This window comes from Rhinoraja longicauda, chromosome 26 (assembly GCF_053455715.1).
Source record: "Rhinoraja longicauda isolate Sanriku21f chromosome 26, sRhiLon1.1, whole genome shotgun sequence".
Lineage (NCBI taxonomy): Eukaryota > Metazoa > Chordata > Chondrichthyes > Rajiformes > Arhynchobatidae > Rhinoraja > Rhinoraja longicauda.
Window position 1 is genome coordinate 5,956,732 of NC_135978.1, and position 24,048 is coordinate 5,980,779.

A 24,048-nucleotide genomic window follows, 5' to 3' on the forward strand; every position below is an offset into this window, starting at 1 on the left:
CAAATATCTTTTTTATATATTGTATTGTTTACATATTTTGTTGTGCTGTTGCAAGTGAGAATATCATTGTGCTGTGTGGGACATATGAAACACTCTTGCAGTGTGTAATTGGTGGGCTCTCACCCAGTGAGTGCACTTTGGGGAGGGTTTGATGTGCGTTGTGCGGGGCTGCCGTCGGCGTGTGATCAGCGCAGCGTCGGCCTGGTCACGGGTGGAAGTGGGGCGGGCAGACAGACAGACAGACACTCTCTCAGCGGCGACTCCCGGCTCCATCACTCTTCTCCATCGACTGTCCCCCCCCCACCCCCGTCATGCCGAGCCGCCGGCCGCCCCCCGCCGCCGTGGTGGTGACGATGGCGGCCTGAGCCTGAGAGATGCCGAGTGGCGGCCCGCAGCGCAGCCCAGCCCAGCGCCGCCGCCGCCGCCGCCGCTTCCCTCCCCTCGCCGCCTCGACAGCACCGCCGCCGGCTCATCCCCCCGAGCAGGAAGCACGGCCACAGGATGGTGAGTCCCTCCCCAACCCCCCCCGCCCCGCTGCCAGGCGACGACGGGGACGGGCGCCAGGAAAGGCGCAGGCTGCGCTGCTGCCAAGTTCGGAGTAGGCCGCGACCTGTTAAACCCTGGACGGGTGGGACCCACCCCGCCCTGTTTATAGACACAAACTGCTGTGGTAACTCAGCGGCACACATTCACATATCAGTGTTTGAAGTCTGAAAAGAAGGGTCTCGTCCCAAAATGTCACCCATTCCTTCTCTCCAGAGTTACTCCAGCATTTTGTGTCTTATCTTCGGTGTAAACCTGCACCTGCAGTTCCTTCCTACACATATTTGTCTTTCCTCCACATAGTTTCCTGAAATCATCTCATATTTTCCCGAAATCATCTCGTATTTTCCCGAAATCATCTCGTATTTTCCTGAAATCATTTCATATTTTCCCGAAATCATCTCATATTTTCCTGACGAAAATATGATTCAGTCTGAAAAAGCCGAAACGTCGCCCATTCCTTCTCTTCCGAGATGCTGCTTGACCTGCTGAGTTACTCCAGCATTTTGTGAATAAATACCTTCGATTTGTACCAGCATCTGCAGTTATTTTCTTATACTATATATATCATATTTTCCTGAAATCATCCCATATTTTCCTGAAATCATCACACATTTCCCTGAAATCACACATTTTTCTGAAATCATCTCATATTTTCCTGAAATCATCACATATTTTCCTGAAATCATCACATTTTTTCCTGAAATCATCACATTTTTTCCTGAAATCATCACATATTTTCCTGAAATCATCACATTTTTTCCTGAAATCACATTTTTTCCTGAAATCATCTCCACATATTTTGCAAATCCATTGTTTCTATCTGCTCCTGCCCCACTGAAATCATCTCCACATTTGTGTCTCGCTCTGCCCAGTTTACCCCTCGCTGTTTGTTCCTTGTTTTGTACCTGGAGCTCAGGGAACGAAGGTTTTCCTGCTGTTCCCAATACACACCCAACATAAACATCTCCTAAGAGTTTTGCAGTGCTTTAGATTTTAATTTGCAGTGGGGTAATGTAACATTATAGAGCCAGAGTCATACAGCGTGGGAACAGGCTCTTGCCCACATCAACCAACTTGTCCCATCCACACTCGTCCCACCTGCCTGCGTTTGACCCATTTCCCTCTAAACCTATCCTATCCATGCACCTGTCTAAATGTTTCTTAAACGTTGTGATAGTACCTGCTACTACCTCCTCCAGCAGCTCGTTCCAAACACCTTCCAACCTTTGTGTAAAAAAGTGACCCCTTAGGTTCATATTAAATCTTTCCCCCGCATCTTAAATTATAAGATGATCATTTTGTGTGTCTGAATTAACTTAATAAATTGTTTAAATATCTACTGTGATTTGTAAGGAGATTGCATTGCAGAATATTGAACTGTCTGTCATAACAATGTTATGTAATAGATACCATCCATGCTTTGTGACATGGAAATTTAATTATTGATTCTATTCTTAGTTATGTGGCTGAGGTCTCAACCGTGCAGGTGACCTAAAAGAATAGACCATTTCGTTTTTCATACTGATGGTAGACACAAAATGTTGGAGCAACTCAGTGGGACAGGCAGCATCTCTGGAGGGACGGAATGGGTGACATTTCGGGTTGAGACCCTTCTCCAGGCTGAAAAAGGGTCTCGACCCAAAACGTCACCCATTCCTTTTCTCCAGAGATGCTTCCTGACCCGCTGAGTTACTCCAACATTTGTGTCTATATTTGGCATAAACCAGCATCTGTAATTCCTTCCTACACACTTTATACCAGTGCTGTTTTGTTTGAAAGAGCAGTTTGACATCTTTTCTTTTTCTCTATAACCATCACTTCATTGTCAACGACCTATTGCATGATTGTTTAAAGTTATTCATAGAATCAGTTGTTCAGTGATTCAGTCACATAATGTTCTCTCCTGACTAAGTAATCCAGATGCATCAGTCTGAAGAAGTCTCGAAACATCACCAAGACATGTTCTCCAAAGATGCTGCCTGACCCGCTGAATTACTCCAGCACTTTTATTCTCTTTTGTAAACCTGTATCTATAGTTCCATGTTTCTACGTGAGTTCAAATCGTATCTCAATACCTGAATATAAAACTAGTTCAGTATAGGAACAGGTATTCATCTAGAATTCAGTCTTAATGTCAGTAATGGGAACTTTTGTAAACTTTGGTTGTTAAAAACCAAAATGTTCACTTTTAGAGAAAGAAAGCTCCTTTTACTACCCCCTATAATTTGATTCCAGACCTACAACACTCAGAGTAACTCAGCAGGTTAGGCAGCCTCTCTGGAGAAAAGGATGGGTGACATTTCGGGTTGGAACCCTTCTTCAGACTGAAAGTAGAGGGCAGGGAACTGGAGGTAGGAAAAGGCCAGAACATATCAGAGCCGGTAACAGATGACCAAGGAAGGTGGAGCCCAGAACAGCCCATTGTTGGCTGGGGAAGAGGTGATACCGATAGGCCAGTATGGAAATGGGAAGGGGACTTAAAATATGTCAATTGGGAGATTGCACAGGGCAAGGCGGACTGAGCGTAAGTGTTCAGTGAAATGATTGCCCAGTCTGCGCTGATCTTGCCAATATATAGGAGCCCACACACTGAGAACAACGGTTGGAGTAGATGATGTTGGAGGAGGTGCAAGTGAACCTCTGCCTCACCTGAAAGGACTGCCTGCGTCCCTGGATGGGATTGAGGGAGGAGGTGTAAGGACAGGTGCTGCACCTCCTGCGGCTGCAGGGGAAGGTACCTGGGGAGGGGGTGGTTTGGGTGAGAAGGGATGAGTGAACCAGGGAGTTGTGCCTCGGGGGACTGGTGTCTGTGGAAAGTGGAAAGGGGTGGAGATGGGAAGATGTGAGTAGTGGTGGGATCCCTTTGGAGGTGGCAAAAATGTCGGAGGATTATGATGAGGATGATGCCTTGGAATGTTCCACATTAGTCTTTCAATAATAAACTGACACGTTCTCCCATGATACCAATTTATGAATCATTATAAACAACTTTTCACTGTTCATTTCCTTCCAGAGTTTTTAAAAGCATTATCATTTATTTTTAGTGCTGCTGAGTGACAAGTCATGAAGTATTTCCATAACTTCAATTTCTTATTCATTTTATAATGATTCATTGATTTTAATATGTTCCTATCAAAGTGGTAGGAGTTGAGAAATGACTCTTTGGGAGGAATTTTTGGCCATAGAACTGAAAACAAAGTTTTCATAAGTGGAATGATTATAATTGTGGATGAGGCCATAAATGTACGAGAGTTCTTCCAGCCAACCAATGTTTATCATGTGTGTAGGAAAGAACTGCAGATGCTGGTTTATACCGAAGACAGACACAAAATACTGGAGTAACTCAGCGGGACAGGCAGCATCTCTGGAGAGAAGGAATGGGTGACGTTTGGGGTCGAGACCCTTCTTCTCTAGAGATGCTGCCTGACCTGCTGAGTTACTCCAACACTTTGCTCTTTTTTGTACATCAATGTGTACACCTCTCTAATAAAATGCTCGGTGTTAAGTTTACATTGGATGTCTTTGGAACAAAGTTAATCGGCCAAAGATGGATGTGTTACAGTTGTTTTCTTATGGAATGTGGGAGTGTGGAAGGAGTTATAATAATGAAATATGGAAACAGTGAGGGCATAGAGGCCGTATAAATTTAGGAATAACATGAGAGACAGAGATCCCATGAGTTCAAGTCTTTCTAAGAATACGAGGAAAAGAACAGCAGCAGTACATTCATACCCTTGTGTCTATAGCATTTTTCAATAAGATCACGAGTGATTTTTTAAAAACGTTACTCATATTCTCTTGTAATAACTATATCCCTTGATTCCTTTTGTTTATACAAATCTGTCAATCTCTGCCTGGTATATAGTTATTGAGCCTTCATAATCCTATCGAATAGTAAATTCTGAAGATTGGTAACCCTCTATGTGAAGACATTTCTCCTCATCTCTATCCTGAATGGTGTGATTCCCTACATGGGATTAATAGGAGCTCCATATCTATTCTCAAACCCCTGAATAATATTGTGCATTTCAATGGGGTCACTGTTCTTTTGTCCAAACTCTAGTACAAACCTTTCTACTTAATCCCAATCCTTAAATCAATTCAACTGTGCCAGAATAAATCTGAGGAACTCCTTCTCAGCAGGTAGGGAAACTAGATGTGTATGTAGTTCTAAATCCTCAAATGGGACTGGGCCAAGTCAGTACTGAACTGAAAGGCGCTAAGCTCATTTTAGCACGTTTCTTTTCTTGCCTGTGATGTTGACTGGGTGTATGCTGTGTGCCTGCATGGGATTCTGAGCAGGAGTATGTTTAGCAATAGCAGTGTCTTCCTGCATTGAAGAGAGGTTACGTTCCATGAGAACTGTCCATATCACAATTTCATAACATGTACCCTATTTTCCCAATTGACTCCATCCTGATCAGATATATCTGAGGACACTGTGGGAAGCCAAAAAATAAACTGCAGGCACCCTGGCTGGGGAGTTATATGAATCATCATAGGACACTGGTGAGGTGCCGGAAGACTGGAGGGTGGCTAATGTTGTGCCTCTGTTTATGAAGGGCTGCAAGGAAGAGCCTGGGAACTGTAGACAAGTTACGGAAGAGTATTCTGAGGGGCGAGGCATATATGCATTTGGATAGAGAGACTGATTAGGGATAGTCAGCTGTTGGAGACCATGTCTTATGAATCCGAGTTTTTTGAAGAAGTAACAAAAAAGTTGTAGACATTGTCTATTTGAACTTCATAAAGGCTGTTGATAAGGTTATATGTGGTAGGCTACTCTGGAAGGTTAGATCACATGGGATCTAGGGACAGCTAGCTGACTGGATAGCGAATTGGCATCATGGAAGGAAGGAGAGGGTAATGATGGAAGGTTATTTTTCATACTGGAGGCCTGTCACTCGTCGTGTGCCTCAAATCCGTGCTGGGCCATTGTTTGTGGTTTATATCAACGATTTAGATGAGAATGTGGAAGGTATAATTAGTAAGTTTGCATTTGACACTAAAGTGTGTGGTATCATAGATAGCAAAGATGGTTATCAAAGATTACAACAGGATCTTGATCAGTTGGGCAAGTGGTTAAAGAATGGTTAATGGAGTTTAATGCAGATAAATGAGAGGTGTTGCAGTTTGGGAAGTTAAACTAGGGCAGACCTACACAGTGAATGGCAGGGCCATCGGGAGTGTTGTAGAGCAGAGGGATCTATGAGTATGGGTACGTAGTTTCTTGAAAGTGGCCTTGCAGGTAGGGTGGTCAAGAAAGCTATAGTACATTGGCCTTCATCTGTCAGTGTATTGTGTACAGAAGTCGAGATGTTATGCTACGGTTGTACAAGACGTTGGTGAGACAGCATTTGGAGTATTATGTTCAATTTTGGTCTCATTGTTCTAGGAAGGATGTTATTAAGCTGGAAAGAGTGCAATGAATATTTACAAGGATGTTGCCAGGACATGAGGGCCTGAACTATAGGGTGAGATTGGGCAGGCTGGGACTATATCTCTTTGAGCACAGAAGGATGGGGGTGAACTTAGAGGTGTGTAAAATCAGGAGGAGAGCAGATAGAGTGAATGCATAGAGTCTGTTATCCAGAGTAGGGAATCAAGAACTGGAGGATATAGGTTTAAGGTGAAAGGGGAAGCATTTAATAGGAATCTTTTTCACACACTGGGTAGTGGGTATATGGAATGAGGTGCCAGAGGAGGTAGTTAAGGCAAGAACTATAACAGCATTTAAAAAGCATTTAGACAGATACATGGTTAGCAAAGATTTAGAGGGATATGGGCCAAACACGAGCAGGTGGGACTACTGTAGATGGGGCACCTTAGTCGGGCATGGGGAAGTTGGGCTGAAGGGCCTATTTCTGTGCTGTACGACTTTGATTCCCATTTTATAAATGGAGACGTGTTGCTACAGGAAGTTTTTCTCAACAGTAATGCTCCTCTGGGTGCATGCTCTTTAGACAAGGGAATTCTGATTTGTTTTGTAAGCCGTAGAGAAATGGTTGTTGTTTTAATTAACTAGAACATTTTTTGATACAGCTCTCAATGGAAGATTGCCTTGTCATTTACCAAAGTGAAACCCCTTAAGTGGTCTTCTGTTGTGAACCAGCAGTCTGAGATTGAACTTGCTCAATCACTTCTCTTTTCTGTATACTTTTTTGTGTTTATTTCATTCACTTAAGTTCATTAAGTGTAAATTTGTATTCTGTAATTCAACTTTTTGGTAGTATTTGTGTACTCTGCCAGGGCAAATTGCTGTTACCTGAACTTTGTGGGTATACTGTATCGAGTTAGGTCGGGAAAAAGTTGTAAATCCTCTGGCTAAGATTGGATTTGCATTAGCCACGGTCAGGTTCGATTTTAATTTAAACCCAAACAGATCATAATTGAAAGCTGAAGAAAATAACACAAAGCAAATATGTATAGGGCTTGTACACCATCTGCACAGCATGTTTACATTTTAATAATATCTGCCTTCTGCAAGCACCTATCATGTTGCTTGTATCTGCATATCCTGATTTTGAGTTCCTGTTTTGTATTCAGTTCAGAATACCAGGTGAAGGATATACGTCATTCTGTGGCAAGAGTGAATTAAGGACAATAACGTTGTACAGAAAAATCTCCCTAAAGTTTTGTGGTTGATTCCTTTGGGTGGATTAAAGCTGCCTGTTTTTTTCCCTCCTTGGCTCAGTATTGATCTACTGAGCTATCTTTGATTCCATCTGGAAATTAAGAATTTTTCCTTAGTGTGCAAACAACATGAAGTAAAACCGGAATAAAAGGTAATTAACTTGCTTGAAACAGTTTAAAGTCATTGCATTCAGAAATGTAAATTATATTTACATTTACAGCCTGACCTGCTGAGTTACTCCAGCATTTTGTGAATAAATACCTTCGATTTGTACCAGCATCTGCAGTTATTTTCTTATATTTTTGTGAAGTGATTGTCCCAAGAAAGAAACCATTATAAATGTAGTAAGAAATTATTTGTCAATTTGCACTTTTAAAATATGTATTCCATGAACTACTGTCTGTAGGATAGGAGGTGGTTCATGATTGCTTTTAATCATGGATTAAAAAGGAATGTGCATTTTAATTTTGAGAGTATTAATTGAAATAAAAATTCTTTGGATGACAGCTTCATTTCTGTTCAGCTCTTCCACACTTTAAAAAAGCTTTAAATTGGATCTTTGGATTTTAACTTTGTTCTAAATTATTTTGTGTATCAAAATGGAATATTTATCAACATTGTCACTAATCGCAACATGCATTTCAAAAATATTTCTGCTGAAATATTCACGTATTTCACACAAAAAATATTCACGTATTTCACGAAAAAAATTCACGTATTTTATGACTAAGTATCATTTAGTACCTAAAGGTTTACCTGCTGCTTATTTTCCAAACCTCTACTCAGCCTCAATTTTCATTCAGCATGAACTCATTGTCTCTCTCTAAATAAACCTGACCAGCCTTTAAATCCGACGTACAAAATCATGAATTTTAGTATATCTCGCGTTCTCTTCCACTTAAGGCAGTGGATAAACATCAATTCTTGTTGTGAGTTTAACAAACATTCTCTTTTATAGGTTTACTTAACTGGAACCATGCTTACAGTCCATCCACTGGAGAATTTGAAGGTGTACATCAGCAGCCGTCCGCCCCTGGTGGTGTTTATGATTAGTGTCAGTGCGATGGCCATAGCTTTCCTGACATTGGGATATTTCTTTAAAATAAAACAGATCAAGTCTCCAGAAATGACTGAGGTATCTTTTCTCTTCTATTCTCTCAATTATTGGTTGGAAGTGAATTTAATAAAAAAGCTCCTGCCATGTTTAATTTTTACAAGATTGCTACCAACAATTCATACAGACTAGATTAGAGTGTAACTTTACTCCAAGGTCAATTTATATGCTCTGGAAGCTGGAGTGAAGCAAGGTTAGGCTCTCAAACTTGCTTTTGTACGTGTAAGCAATCTGTCCCTGATCGTTTTCATTTACTAAGATTTAGAGCATTTAGAAGAATGAGGGGTGACCTCATTGAAATGTACTGAATAGTGAAAGGCTTGGATAGAGTGGATGTGGAGAGGATGTTTCCACTAATGGGAGAGTCTAGGACCAGAGGTCACAGCCTCAGAATGAACTCTCTGCTCACTAATTCAATGTGACTCCTAGCTTGCCAGTGCTTTCTATTGAATTAAAAATTAAAAAAAAAATCTGGAGGTTATTTCCCCGTAGTTGTAGTAATATCCAATTTAATTTATAATTGGAAGTGGGTTGGTCTTTTTTTAATGAAGTTGCTTGAATTTTTAAAATATGTTTTTGTTTAAAGTTTGTTTATTTAGGAATGGTAGGCATGTGGCTGTGGGGAAATGTTGCTGTAATCAATTGTCTGATCTGCGGTCATAAATAAGTGATGTTTCCGGAATGCCAGGCAGGCTCTGGGTACAGCTGAGGCTGTTGACAGGTTGGAGGCCTCCTTGAGGAAGAGTCGTTTGACTTCTGCGTTAGAACTTTGAATCATTGTTTCCATTCATAGAACTTCATCACATCTTTGAACCCAATTCAAGTCGCTTTAGGTTCCTTAAAGTCCATAATGTGAATGATGATGAGAAATTACAAGCCTGGCCAGTTTGGTTCGCTTCATTGAAATTGGCTAACTTGCTCACATTTATTTCTGGAATACTTCTAGCTTATGTTGACCAGCCTAGCGACTTCTAGGCACATGTCGCTACTGTCCTTTGTGCTACCAACTGAAAAATTAGCTGTTGGTGTTCTAATTCATGCACAATCCTGTTTTTGATAACCGATGAAGCGGTACCCTTTTACAACAAAATTGTCCTCGTTTTCAAATTCCTTTATCAAGGTCTCTTCACCTCCCTATCATTGTATTCCCCTCCAGTCCTAAAGGTCTAGTTTCTTGATCATCCTCAAAACTGATGGATTCATAGTTGTGGTAATTCACAAGTTATAGGCGTAGAATTGGGCCTTTCGGCCCATCGAATCTACTCCGCCATTCAATCATGGCTGGTCTCAGCCTCCTAATTCCATTTTCCTGCCTTCTCCCCATAACCCTTGACACCCGTTCTAATCAGAATTTATCTATCTCTGCCTTAAAAATATCCACTGACTTGGCCTCCATAGCCCTCTGTGGCAATGAGTTCCACGGATTAACTACCCTCTGACTGAAGAAGTTCCTCCTCGCCTCTTTTCTAAAAGAGCGCCCTTTAATTCTGAGGCTCTGACCTCTGGTCTTAGACTCTCCCACCACTGGATCCACTCTATCAATGCCTTTCATTATTCTGTAAGTTTCAATGAGTTCCCCCCTCATCCTTCTAACCATCTAAGCAGTAGAGGCCCAATTCTAACAAATGCTCATCATATGCTAACCCACTCATTCCTGGAATCATTCTTGTGAACCTCCTCTGGACCCTCTCCAGAGCCAGCACATCCTTCCTCAGATATGGGGCCCAGATTTGTAATCATCTGCCATAATATCTCCATAGCACTGCCCAATTTTGACTGATAATGCTTATGTGATGTCTCCTAGGACACTTTACAGCAGGTTAAATGCAGATCTGCGGTATTCTATTTTTTTAATGGCACTCTTGGATCATTAGTTGGAACATTCAAAGGTAAGTGCATCTGTCTCCCTTACTCCAAGAAATCCGTCTGTTTAGAAAGGGTCTCGACTCGAAACGTCACCTATTCCTTTTCTTCAGAGATGCTGCCTGACCCGCTGAGTTACACCAAGTTTTTGTGTCTATCTTCTGTCTGCTTAAACTGCAAGTGGGTCTGAGCCCCAGCCCCCTTTGTGCTGTGAAGTTGGATGCAAAGAAGCTCCAGTGGCAATGAGTCACTTCACGGTGGCAGATGGCCAATAAAAATAGGCCGTAATTAGTTTGATTGATGCCAGGATAATGATTGTTATTAAGGCTTGTGTTTAAAGATGAAACATCAATCACTTAAGCATGGTTTTGTTTCCTTTTAGGACTGGAACACGTTTTTGTTGAAGTTTAATGATCTGGACTTGTGTATATCTGAGAATGAAACATTAAAGCACCTCATTAATGAAACCACCACCCCGGAGAGCACAGTAACAAGTGGGCAAATGAGAAGCTCCACTCAATCCCCACAACTTCTGGAAGACCCTGGACCAATAAACATTTCTGTTACAATAACGCTCACACTGGATCCTTTAAAACCCTTTGGTGGATACTCGCGCAATATTACACATCTTAGCGCAACTATCTTTGGACATCAAATCGGATTGTCAGGTAAAAGCACTGAAATCAGCAGGATCTTTGTCTGTGTTAATGATCCATTGTTTAATCTTGTGATTGCCTTTTATATCATCTCGTATCTATTGTCTAATATTACTTGTAGATGTGTTAATGTTGACTTAATTTTTTTAAATTTAATTTATAATGACATTTTAAAATTCTGCCTTTCTGCTTAGCAAACAGATGTTAGTTTTTTAACTTTTAATGAATGAATGAATACGTTTATTGGCCAAGTATGTGCATGTACAAGGAATGTGACTTGGTGCTCCGCTCACAAATGACCACACAAACATACAGTTAACAATTAAGAATAAAGCATAAGCACATCAAAACAATAAGGATACAACATTACGGTCTAAACATGTGGGTGAAAATTTAGTTCAATTTCAGAAATCCCACCTGTAAGACCCAAGTGAGTAACTTACGATTTTGCATTACATTTTCACCTGTTTAGATCTCATAAGAAAAGGCATTTGAGATACTTTTTAATTTTCTGAATAAATAAGACTTTGTTATGCCTTCTAAAAGTGAATGAAAGGTGCCGCTGGTGGTATTGTAGATATGGATGTTTTCTGAATTGATTTAAAGAATTGAGACTAGTTTATTTCAAAATATTTTTGGGGTGGGAAAGCAGATATTCCTGAGATTGTGGCTGATGTATATTGACTTCAACTCCTCTTTTGTTGTCTACTCAACCGTGCAGATTACCATTACCCTTAGTTCCACGATATTTCAAATAATTACCTATCTCCACCTAATACATATCTGATGATCTTGATTCCCCCACTTTTGGACAGAGCATTCCAGGGATTCACTAACCTCGGTGAAGTTTCCATGCTCCTCAGTTTGAAATGATCAGCCCCTTATTTTGTAGCCATGTCCCCTTGTTTGTGACCCTCCCACGAGAGAACCTTTTCACCATCTACTCTGGCAAGCTCCTTTAGGATCTTGGGCAGAAATGTTTTGGGTCCGGACTTCGAAAAAGGGTTCTGCCCCGAAACATTGTCTGTCTATTTCCCTCCACAGACGCTGCCTGAGAGGCTGAGTTCTTCCAGCATTTTGTACTTTGCTCAAGATCTGCAGTCTCTTGTGTTCTCCTTAGGATCTTGAATGTTGCAGGAGATTGCCTGTGATGGGATGGAGGCAACGGTTTAGTTTAGAGATACAGCGCGGAAACAGGCCCTTCGGCCCACCCAGTCTGCACCGGCGATCCCCGCACACTAACACTATCCAACACACACTTGGGACCTATTACAATTTTATCAAGCCAATTAGCCTACAAACCTGTACGTCTTTGGAGTGTGGGAGGAAACCAGAACTCCCAGAGAAAACCCACGCAGTCACGGGGAGAACGTTCAAACTCCGTACAGATCGCACCCGTAGTCGGGATTAAACCAGGGTCTCTGGCGCTGCAAGGTAGCAACTTTTCTGGTGTGCCACCCTGACGTGGCTGATGTATATTGACTTCAATTCCTCTTTTGTTGTCCAGGTGACACAATTGGTTGCAGTTTGTGGAATTTTTATATAGAAATCCCCGAATTGCGAGCAATAATTTAGCTTTTCTCCACAATTTGTCTTGCATGTTGCCTTCTCAAATGGAATTGAGGGAAACAAATTGAATAAAATACCCTGAAAATATTTCTACTTTGTTGCCTTGAGCCTAAGTGTGTTTTGAAGGTGCACCAAGTGCCTTGTATTCCTGAACAAGTTATTACTGATTTTATTTCAATCAAGTATGTGATTTAATACACATCAGTTCCATTCTTATGGTACATTTAGTTACTTGTTGCACCCACAAAATATACAAATAATATTTTCACCTTCCTTAGCATATGTTGGTCAATTTCGTGCAAAATAGAGGTAACAATCTTTTTATTAACCATTTAAATATTACAAGCATTAAATACACCTCAACGTATATAAATTAATTTTAATCAAGATTATTAGTGTGTTTTTGACTTCAAAATTATCTGCTAAGATTTTAGATTTAGATTTAGAGACACAGCGCGGAAACAGGCCCTTCGGCCCACCGAGTCCGCGCCGCCCAGCGATCCCCGCACATTAACACTATCCTACACACACTAGAGACAATTTTTACATTTACCCAGTCAATTAACCTACATACCTGTACGTCTTTGGAGTGTGGGAGGAAACCGAAGATCTCGGAGAAAACCCACGCAGGTCACGGGGAGAACGTACAAACTCCGTACAGACGGCGCCCGTAGTCAGGATCGAACCTGACTCTCCGGCGCTGCAGTCGCTGTAAGGCAGCAACTCTACTGCTGCGCCACCGTGCTGCTAAGTGGGAGGCCTTTGAGTAATTATAAAATAATGTGGTTATCTTGTAGGACGAAATGCACATGAAGAAATGAATATTACATTTACGTTACCAACCTCCTGGAACTCAGATGAATGTATTCTCCACAGTCACTGTGAGCAGATGGTTTACACCTCTTGTATGACCATTACTGCAGCAACTAATGTTTTCCCTGTCACTGTGTGAGTATTGCTCTCTGATGGATTTTATTAAACAGATCTAGAGAAATCATGTTTTCTATTTTTTTTAACACATGAATTACCTTGTAATAATCTTAAAATATTATACACGAGGTGCAGTATGAACTTTTGAGGAAACCTGCAGTGGCAGTTGACAGATTTTATTGAGTTTAACCATACTTAATTCAGACCACTTGGTGGGGTGGGGGGAAATAAACGGAATTGCCTGAATTTTGTCTTGCTCATTCTAAAACTTCGGCGATCTACTGTATTCCTTGAGGAAATTCAAATTTTGCTTGCTGAGCTATTGTTTTTGGATAGAGCAGACTCTCAAACAACAGTGGAGTTGGCCATTCTTACAGCAGCCATCGCATATAAGTTTTAAAGCAATTCTCTGTCCTTGGAATAGCAAGAAAATTGGATTTTCAATAGATAGTTGAGTCACAAAATAAAAACCTTGCTTGTTGCAGGTGTGTAATAATGGGTGAACTTTAGGTTACCAAGAAAATGGAACCAGTTTCTGTTCGTGACCACTCTCATACATTTGTGGATGTGATGGTTGGACAGAAATGGGCCTAGTTGCGGCTTTTCTTTTATCTACTTCCATGCTCGATCGGCTCCCCATACTTCTCTGTGACTTTCTGAAAAATAATGCACTTGATTAAAATACCTGTGAATGCCCACTACCCCTGAAACTGAATTTATCAATGACCTTGTATCTTCAGAAATGGAGGAGGAAAGATTGAGAAAAAGAATTAAATTAAAAATATAAAGCATCTAAATGTATAGATGCAAAATGCTGGAGTAACTCTGCGTGACAGGCTGCATCTGTGGAGAGAAGGAATGGGAGGTTTCAGGTCAAGAGCCTTCTCAAGACTGACGTCACGGGGGGAGGGATATAGATAAGGAAGTGTGAAACCTGTGAAGTGCTGATCCTCCAGTTTGCGTGTTGAGAACTGTTCCAATAGGTTTTTTTCTCTCGACCGCAGTGCCCCTGTGAATTGACGATCTTTAGGCATGGGAATTTTGGTTGTATTGGAGCAGAAAAGAAAGCGTTGTTGTTTTAATTAACTAGAAATGGCTATTGCATTAGTTGAGAACGTTTTGTTATACGGTATCAGTAGAAGAAATTACCTTGTCAGTTTCCAAAGCAAATCTCCTTAAGTGTTTGTCCGTTGTGAACCAACGGCCTGTGATCATCGTCTTCAGTAAACCAGTTAAGTTCTCTGTGTTTAATAGTTGTTTATTCATGATATAAAATGTTGGTGAGGCCACATTTAGAATATTGTGTTCAGTTTTGGTCACCATGTTATAGGAAAGATGTTTTCAAGCTTGAAAGGGTTCAGACGATTTAGGCAGGATGGAGAAAGGTTATAGTTCAGAACTAAAAGCCAGCAGTGTTTGTAATATGATTGTTAGAAAACTCAGTTTCAATTATCAGAAGTGATTATAATCTAGATTAAAGCTAATTTTAAATGGATATTTGATTTGAAACTCTTGCCTTTTTTGGCATAGTCCTAAAAGTGAAAATTGAGTGAAGCTACACATGGTGGCATTGTAGGTAGCACACCTGTCTTATTGCTCAAATGACCTGGATACGATTCTGACCTCTGTACGTATGGAATTACACGCTCTCCACGTAATAGCGTGGATTGCCCCATGGTGCTTTGTTTTTCATGCTTGTTTCATTAGTTGGCTACTGTAAATTGCCCCCAAGTGGGTTGGATGATAGGTGAGTGAGAGAGTTCTAATAGGCATGTGTGCAGGAATAGTTTACAGGGAAAGATGTGGGAAGTTACTCCAGCATTTTGTGTCTATCTTCGGTGTAAACCGGCACCTGCAGTTCCTTCCTACACAAGATGTGGGAAGTGATGAGATTGCTTGAAGATTCAGTACAGACTTAATGTACGAAGATCCTCCTCCGATGTTGTCTGGAAATATGACAGAAACATCAAGACGATGGATGGGTTGGTGTTCAAAGCAGATTGAACAATGAAATAAAAAGACAATTGTGTTTTACAGCCAACCACCACATTGCATTCCTGAAACGTACAGTAATGCCACCGTCTGGTACAAGATATACACCACAGCGAGAGATGCAGATACTAAATACTCGCAGGAATACAATCCATTTTGGTGTTACAAAGGAGCAATTGGGAAAGTTTATCATGCACTCAATCCTAAACTAACGGTCATCGTGCCAGATGTAAGTGATCATCACGCTCTTTGTAAAACAAAAGTTTCTAATTTTGTTCCACATCTGTTATTTTTTCTTTTTGGGGATACTATGACTCAAACTTTGTGTTATGTGAAACTCTATTTTAAATTTTACCTTTCAGTATTGTGTACATTAAAAAATAGTTTATCTTGATATAATTTGCAGTTTTTGGTAAATTGATAACACTAGACCACCGCGGACCAAGGCTATTCAGCAGACTGGACATTTGATGTTTCTAGTTTATCATATCAGATTCTGTTCAACACTTGCCCCATCAAAGTTTATTTGCTGTTCCGACCTTATTTATTCTTGCAGACATGGGTAATAGTACTTAATATGATATGTATCAAAATGCTGGAGTAACTCGGCCGGACAGGCAGCATCTCTGGAGCGAAGGAATGTATCACGTTTCGGGTCAAGACCCTTTTTCAGACTCGACCTGAAACGTCGCCCATTGCTTCTCTCTAGAGATGCTGCCTATCCCGCCGAGGTACTCCTGCATTTTGTGTCTATCTTTGGTGTAAACCAGCATCTGTAGTTCCCTCATACTCATGATATATATCATGTTGTTATTGCTGCTGTTGGGTCTGGTCTCAGTGGGCTAAGTGATATAAATTGACCATTTTCATGTACAATAAATTTCCATTAAATGCACCACTATGAGTACTAGAATTAACTTGGCAGTAAAAGTTCTAAGAATATCAATCAAATTTATTGAGTCCATCTGCATCATATCAGGTTTTTCGGTAATTGATATTGAGATACAATAATGTCAATTAGCGGCACCATTTTATAGCAACGTGCATTTTCACTTGGCACAGCGTAACTTAAATGGTTATACCTCAAAACCTCTGCTCAGAGTTAATGGATTTATGGTTGGAGTGTATTGATGGCGTTATATTCTCCAGTATGAAACTAGAATGGCTCTGTCCACATGACTGAATTTCCTTATGTAGTTGTTTTCAATTTGCTCAATCCAAATGACTCTTGTAAAAGAAGATTGAGCTTTTTTTGAGGAAAGTAAAAACAAGGTAGAAGAGTATGAATGTTGATCAGTGGCTAATGAGTAAGGGAGTCCCAAAGTTATTTATTACTACTGGATAAAGCACTCTAGTCTGACACCCTTGAGGCCTACTGGTGCTGTACCATATAAAATCCTGTCTACAGAAATTGCTCAAGATCATATTCCTCTGAGCAGGAGAACTGTTTTAAAGTATAGACACTCACCAGGTCTCATAAGGGTTCTAAGAACTGTCGATCAATTAGAAACATTATCGGCTGAGATCATAAATATTGTTGGAACTTTATAGGACTTTTGTTAGGCCACATTTTGGGAGTATTGTGTGCAGTTCTGGTCACCCCTTTACAGGAAGGATATGGAGACTTTGGAGAGGTGGTGGAATAGTTTATCATAATGCTGTCTGGACGAGAAGGTATTAGCCAGAAGGAGACATTGGACAAACTCGGGTTGTTTTCTCTGCAGTTTCGGAGATAAGATTCTGTGCGGTGAGAGATTGGATATCAATTGAGCTATTAAAGAAACATGTATTCTATGTAAGGCAAAGTTGAATGGTGTACAAACTGAGTTTTTGTGCAATTAAGTCAGAAAGCTAGTTTATAATGGCTAAGGGTTTATTGACCTGGTGACACGTGTTTATTTACACAGAAGGGATGCAGATGCTCTAATCTTGAGTTAAAAAAAACTGGACAGCTGGTGTAACCTGGAGGGTCAGGCAGTATATCTGTGGAGGGAAATGGACAGATGAGGTTTCAGAGTTGAGACTCTTCAGGCTGCATTTAAACTGTCAGAAAAGCCAAGAGTTGTGATAATAGACTGCCTGAAAGGGCAAGTTAAGAAGACTCCTAGAACGCTTTCAAAAGGGAAAGGGTGGCACGGTGGCGCAGCGGTAGAGTTGCTGCCTTACAGCGAATGCAGCGCCGGAGACTCAGGTTCGATCCTGACTACGGGCGCCGTCTGTACGGAGTTTGTACGTTCTCCCCGTGACCTGCGTGGGTTTTCTCCGAGATCTTCGGTTTCCTCCCACACTCCAAAGCTGTATCTCTAAATCTAAAAAAATAAAATTAAATTAAACCACTTGAATAACTAAATTGCAGGGTTATTGGGGAAATATTAGGCGAGTTAGATTAATTCCAATAGCAGTTCTTCCATGATTGACCAAATTCCCGTGTGTCATATCAGTGGTTCACTTTTGTGAAAACCATAGTTAAATATGAACTGGAGCATCCAACAAAGCAAAATGACTTAAATATCAGAGAACCAGAGGACACAGGAAATGAAAAATATGCCTTTGTGATTTTGTATTAATTTTGATCTTTACAAATGATTATCGTATTGATTTTATTTACAGGATGACCGTTCACTCATTAACTTACATTTGATGCATACCAGTTATTTTCTGTTTGTAATGGTAATTACAATATTCTGCTATGCTGTCATCAAAGGGCGACCAGGCAAAGTGCGGCAAAACAATAGTGAATTCTGTCCAGAAAAGGTAACTTCTTCTTTTTCTGTGACTCGGACTGATTTAAAGAAAAATTGTACTCTGATCGTGATGCCTATTAAATACAGACACTAATGCAGTACATAATTGTGAGTATTAAATTATTCTCATTTTCCTAATTTAAGATGGTATATTATAGCATTTACCTGGATCAACACTACAAACGTTTCAACTTAAAAGTTACTAGAGAGTATTCTAAGGGATAAAATATACATGTATATAAATGGGCAAGGGCCGATTAGGGATAGTCAGCATAGTTTTGTACATGGGAGGTTGCCTCTCACGAACCTGATTGAGTATTTTGAAGATGCGACCAAAAAGATTGGTGATGGCAGAGCTGTAGATGTTGTATATGTGGATTTCAGTAAGGTATTCAACAAGGTTCCGCATAGTAGGCTGCTCTGGAAGGTTAGATCACATAGAAGAGATAGCAGGATGGATAGAAAATTGGCTTCATGGAAGGAAGCAGAGGGTAATGGTGGAAGGTTGCTTCTCGGACTGGAGGCCTGTGACTAGTGGTGTGCCTCAGATGCTGGGGCCATTGCTGTTTGTCATCTATGTCAATGATTTGGATGAGAATGTACATGGCATGATTAGCAAGTTTGCAGATGACACCAAAGTGGGTGGTGTAGATAGTGAAGATGGTTGTCAAAGATTACACTAGGATCTTGATCAGTTGGGCAGGTGGGCTGCGGAATGTTTGATGGAATTTAATATAGAGAAATGTGAGGTGTTGCATTTTAGGAAGTCTAGCATGGGCGAGGCCGACACAATGAATGGCAGGGCTCTGGGGAGTACTGTAAAGCAGAAGGATATAGGAGTGCAGGTACATGGTTCCTTGAAAGTGGTGTCACAGGTGATAGGGTGGTCAAGGGTCGGCATATTGGCCTTCATCAGTCAGGGTATTGAGTATAGAAGTTGGGAGGTCATGTTACAGTTATATAAGATGTTGGTGAGGCCACATTTGGAATATTGTATTCAGTTTTGGTCACTATGTTATAGGAAAGATGTTTTCAAGCTTGAAAGGGTTCAGACGATTTATCAGGATGTTGCCAGGACTCGAGGGACTGAGGTATAGGGAGAGGTTGCGCAGGCTAGGGCTTTATTCCTTGGGGTGCAGGAGGGTGAGGGGTGATCTTACAGAGGTGTACAAAATAATGAGCGGAATAGATTGGGTTAATGCATAGTCTTTTGCCCAGAGTAGGGGAATTGAGAACCAGAGGACATGGGTTTAAGTTGAAGGGGGAAAGATTTAATAGGAACCCGAGGGGTAACTTTTTCTACACAAAGGCGGTGGGTGTATGGAACAAGCTGCCGGAGGAAGTAGTTAAGGCAGGTACCATTGCAACATTTCAGAAACATCTAGACAGGTATGTGGATAGGGTAGGTTGGAGGGATATTGGTCCAAAGCAGGCAAGTGGGACTAGTTTAGATGGGGCATGTTGGTCAGCGTGGGCAAGGTGGGCCGAAGGGCCTGTTTCCACACTGTATGACTCTATAATTAAATGTCTCTACCTAGAGTATAAATGTACAAATTTGAGCTGGTATTTAAATTATCTAACTATAAAGTATGTATAATGGATTATATTTTCAACGTATACATTGAACCCCTAAGTTTCATAGTATTATTTGAAATTTAAAATGTTTAAATATTGATATGCTGAAAATGTTAATATGATATATTACTTAAGCGCTCCACTGTCTCTACTGGACTTTGATAGCCAAATTTGAACATAAATTGGGGCTTAACTTCTAACCAGGAATATGTGTAGTCAGGAGCATTACTCTTGCTTTCACACTGCCTTACTCTAATTAAACACAAATTACCCTGGAGTAATTAATGGGTGGCATTTAATGATAAAAGCAGATAGAAACTGACCTCGTATTGAATTGCTGCTGATCTATTTTCTGTTGTTTTTACCATTGCACATTATTTTTTTTAATTCATTTATTTTCAGGTTGCACTATCAGAAGCATGAAACAGCTTCATTTTTGAAAATGGACAGATTGCAGCATTTGCACGTTAAGCCCAAGAGAATGGGTATTGACGCTTTGAATGCAGAGTCCTGCAAAGTTGGATTATTCCAACCAAAGACGTTTTAAGTGCCTGTACTTACTTTGTACATATTTGTAAGGATATATCCAAAAGAAATCCATCAATGCACTTCCGCCACAAGCTAACTGCAGTTTTATTTTACAAAAAAAACGACAACGTTTGCTGCCAGACCATGCGGGCGTATAGAAATGAGGTTCATGTAGATTAACCACGCATTCAGAAGCAATTTTTTTTTCTGTTAAAACTTACTAAACCCTTTTGAGGCTTTGAGTTGCAAGAATACTTTCACTAAGGTTGTATCAAATATGTAAATAATATGTTGGAAATATGTGCTGTAGTGGTAAATACTGCATTTCTGACACCAATGGTCTGTTAAGTATTTGGAGTTGATGTGTATATGTGGTTCAGCACAATTATCTCTTGTTAATGCTTGACAGAAAAGTCATCATCTTTTGGAAATTTGAGGATTAATGTATAATATAAATGCATTTTGGTACTGCTTGAGCCTGCAGGAAAGGGATACAGAATATGGTGTGTATTTTACAATACTGCTGTCCAACAAAATCGCTTGCTTAGAATTGCCCAGCACTGGCTGTGGAATATGTATGGCTTGCAAGTGTGCGTGCACAGTTATGTTTCCAACCATCATCTAGTCAAAATGTAACGCATGTATAGTACTGTCAGAAAAATTATCCTCAAAATTGCCTTAATTACCTTCCTTTTTCTATTGGCCTTTATGTCTTCTTGTCTGTAAATGTTGCAAAATCATTAATGTCCCCCTCTAATACACAACATTTTTTTTGAATTCACATTGCTTAAATGGAGGTTATTGATTTATTTGAAGCAAGATGTTCCAAACAGTCACAAAATATACGGCTTCAGCCCCAGGAATAAAATGACCTATGTGATCTCAGTAGCACCCGAATTTTGACTTGGCCCACATTAAATATCGGTAACAGATTTCTGAAATTGGTTTTGCAGATTCTCAGTCTTTTAAACTCCTGAGTTTCTAAAAAATTAATTTATCTTGAACGGAACACAATGTAATTTTGTTCTGGTAAGTCGCAGGTGAAATGTGAATAAACAGCATCGACTGGGCTTGGTTTCATGTAGTTACTTCCTGTCATTAAGTTTTGAAAAGAGCCTACGTTACTTGATGCACTGAACCTGACCCAAGTGGATTGTTTGTTCAGCCATTGATAACTCTATGGATCCGGATATGAGTGAGAAGGTTTTTCATTTAAAACACGTGAACAAGTCTCTGTATCATAGTGCACTTTTTGGACATTATTCTCCAAGCAAGTTTCTATGACTCTATATTTCAGATTCACTGACGTTTGGCTTAGTTTGGAAATTCAATTTTTTTTTTAGATGGGTGTACGTTTGGTTGTGTTAGTGTGTAAGTATGCAGGGATCAAATAATTAATCACCTGAGGTTACCTTGTAGAAAGGAACGAAATATCCCGGGAATGCATGCAAAGTATGCAGGCATAAATTAGTGAATTTAAGGTGCATTTTAGTCCACCAGCCTTGACCGATGCTTCAGGTTGGCATGATAGATACTCCATGTCGTACATGTGGCACATCTTTGGAGGTGACTTACTTTGTTTTTTGCTGCCTTCTGATTCAAATTTAGGGATGTGCTGATTAAGAGCTATTGCTTAAACTAAGATTGATTGCCTATGTAAGTGTAATTTTTAACAGTAGTTATGTGGCCTCAAATCTCAGTTCATTTGGCAAAGTGCCTGAGCACTAGTTAGGATACCCTGTACTTTGTTTAGGAAGGACAAGCTTTGTGACTTGTATTATTTGTTGCATGAATGTAATCATAGCACATTATTTTATGATTATGACAATCTTTCTCATTTCTGGAATTACTGTGCTTTTGGTAAGATTTGCATTTGCTTTTGCTGAATAAAAGAATCCAATAATTACGTGTTGTATTTTCCTTACTAGGACTTCTTAATCCTGAGACAAATAATGCATCTGTTTGTATTTTGTTGCTTTGTGAAGTAAGTTGGTGCTTCCTGCTGACTGCCTTCAAAAGATTCAGTAATCTCTTCCAACATCATTTGCTGAGAGGCATCAACTTGAAGAGATCCCTGGCAACCAGTTGTACTGAAGTCATCAATCTGACTGAGCAACCCATCACATTAAAGTGTTCTCACTGATGGCAAATCACAACAACAGAAACAGCACAGTTTATACTAAATATTTGGCAAGTATTACAGGTGCAACATGGTAGACCTGCTGCCTCACATGCCAGAGACCCGGGATTGTTTCTGAGCTTGCCGTATGTGGAGTTTGTATGTTCTCTCTGTGACCTCATGGGTTCCCACTGAGTGCTCCAATTTCTTCCCATCTACCATAGCCGCTTGGGTTTGTCGGTTGATCGATCTCTACAAATTGTTCCATGTGTAGAGAGTGGTTGCGAAAGTGGGATTACAAAGAATGTATACCTGGAGAAAGTCCAAGGTTAGAATCGAACCCAAGTTCACAATCAAACCCAAGTCTCTGGTGCTGTGAGGCTATAGTAGGAGCAGCAGTTTAAAAAAAATAAAGAGATGTAGTATAGAAACAGGTCTCATTGACCCACCAAGTTCATGTTGCCCATTAACCATCCATTTGCATTAATCCAACCTTATTTCCACATTATCAACCCCCCAGATTCTTATCACTCTCTTACACACGAGGCAATAACACAAAAATCACACCTACCGACCTGTGCGTCTTTGGGAAGTGGGGTGAAACCCACGTCGTCACAGGGAGTACATGCAAGCACCTCACAGATTGAACCAGAGGTCAGGTCTATGACCCATCTACAAGCTGTGCCAATTAATTATTTTTGTTAAAAAGGGAAGGAATATAGTGAAACAACTATGTTCAAAACCTGTAGAGCGTGAAGGGTAGGGCAGTAATTTGGACTCTGATGTAACGCTGAAAGCCGTCTAAACTATTGAACAGAACAAGTCATGTTATATCTACCAGGAATACAGGGGTAAAAGTATGGAACTCAAAGCAAGTAAATTAGGAGCAGAAATATTGATTGAGATATGGCAATAACAATGGTGGGTTGGAATCTTCAAATGACCGTGTAACTGAAGCAAGTGAGTGACAGAATGCCAGACAATTGGTGTGATGGGGGGGAAGAGAGAGCTATGTGCGTTGGTCAGAATGGACAGGTTGGGCTGAAGGCCATGTTTCTGAGCTGTATGACTTGTTTCTGTGCTAAATAACAATACATCATATGTTCATCTGAATTCATTGTAACCTTAGATTTTTTTCCTTATCAAAATTCCATTCTCTTGGTCTTAGATATATTATCTACACTGATGAGCCAAAACATTGTGACCACCGCCTAAAATGCTGTTGGTCCTCAGTGTGCAGCCCCATACGCAGCAGGGTGCGATGCACTGTGTATTGTAACACATTCCTCCCGTGACCACTGTTAAAATTTTCTGTGACTTGTGCCACAATAAACCTGTCGGTTTGGACCAGGTGGGATAGCCTTCGTTACCCTCGTGCATCCAAGAGCCCAACACCCTGTCGCTGGTTTGTTCCTCCTCGGACCACGGTCGGTAGGTACTCACCACTGCTGACCGGGAGCACCCCACAAGCCTTGCCGTTTCAGAGATGCTCTGACCCAGCCCTCTAGCTATAACAATCTGGTCCTTGTCAAAGGCGCTCGGGTCTTTACTCCTGCCCATTTCTCCTGCATGCAACACATCAACTTCAAGAACTGACTTCACTTGCTGCCTAATATACCCCACCCCTTGACAGGTGCCATTGTAACAAGATAATCAATCTTATTCACTTTACCTGTCAGTGGTCATAATGTTTTGGCTTATCCCGGTGTATCTACTCAACAAGTCAGTCTCTACAGATCTCTGGGGCGCAGAATCAAAGATTCATAATCTACTGAGAG

At 40.6% G+C, this 24,048-nt stretch overlaps 1 protein-coding gene across 2 annotated transcripts; it reads left to right on the top strand.

The window, feature by feature from the left end:
• The first annotated feature begins 189 nt into the window (after window positions 1–189).
• On the top strand, window positions 190–22,054 carry tmem248 (transmembrane protein 248). Of its 2 annotated transcripts, none has more exons than XM_078422193.1 (7): window positions 190–504; window positions 8,139–8,315; window positions 10,540–10,825; window positions 13,180–13,330; window positions 15,350–15,533; window positions 17,915–18,156; window positions 20,026–22,054. In XM_078422193.1, exons 1-6 carry the CDS (start codon window positions 502–504, stop codon window positions 18,140–18,142), a joined length of 1,029 nt encoding a protein of 342 aa, XP_078278319.1. In that variant the 5' UTR covers window positions 190–501; the 3' UTR covers window positions 18,143–18,156; window positions 20,026–22,054. The 2 variants fall into 2 exon arrangements, with proteins under 2 accessions (XP_078278319.1, XP_078278321.1); XM_078422195.1 differs by having other exon boundaries at window positions 17,915–18,058.
• The last annotated feature ends 1,994 nt before the right edge of the window (window positions 22,055–24,048 follow it).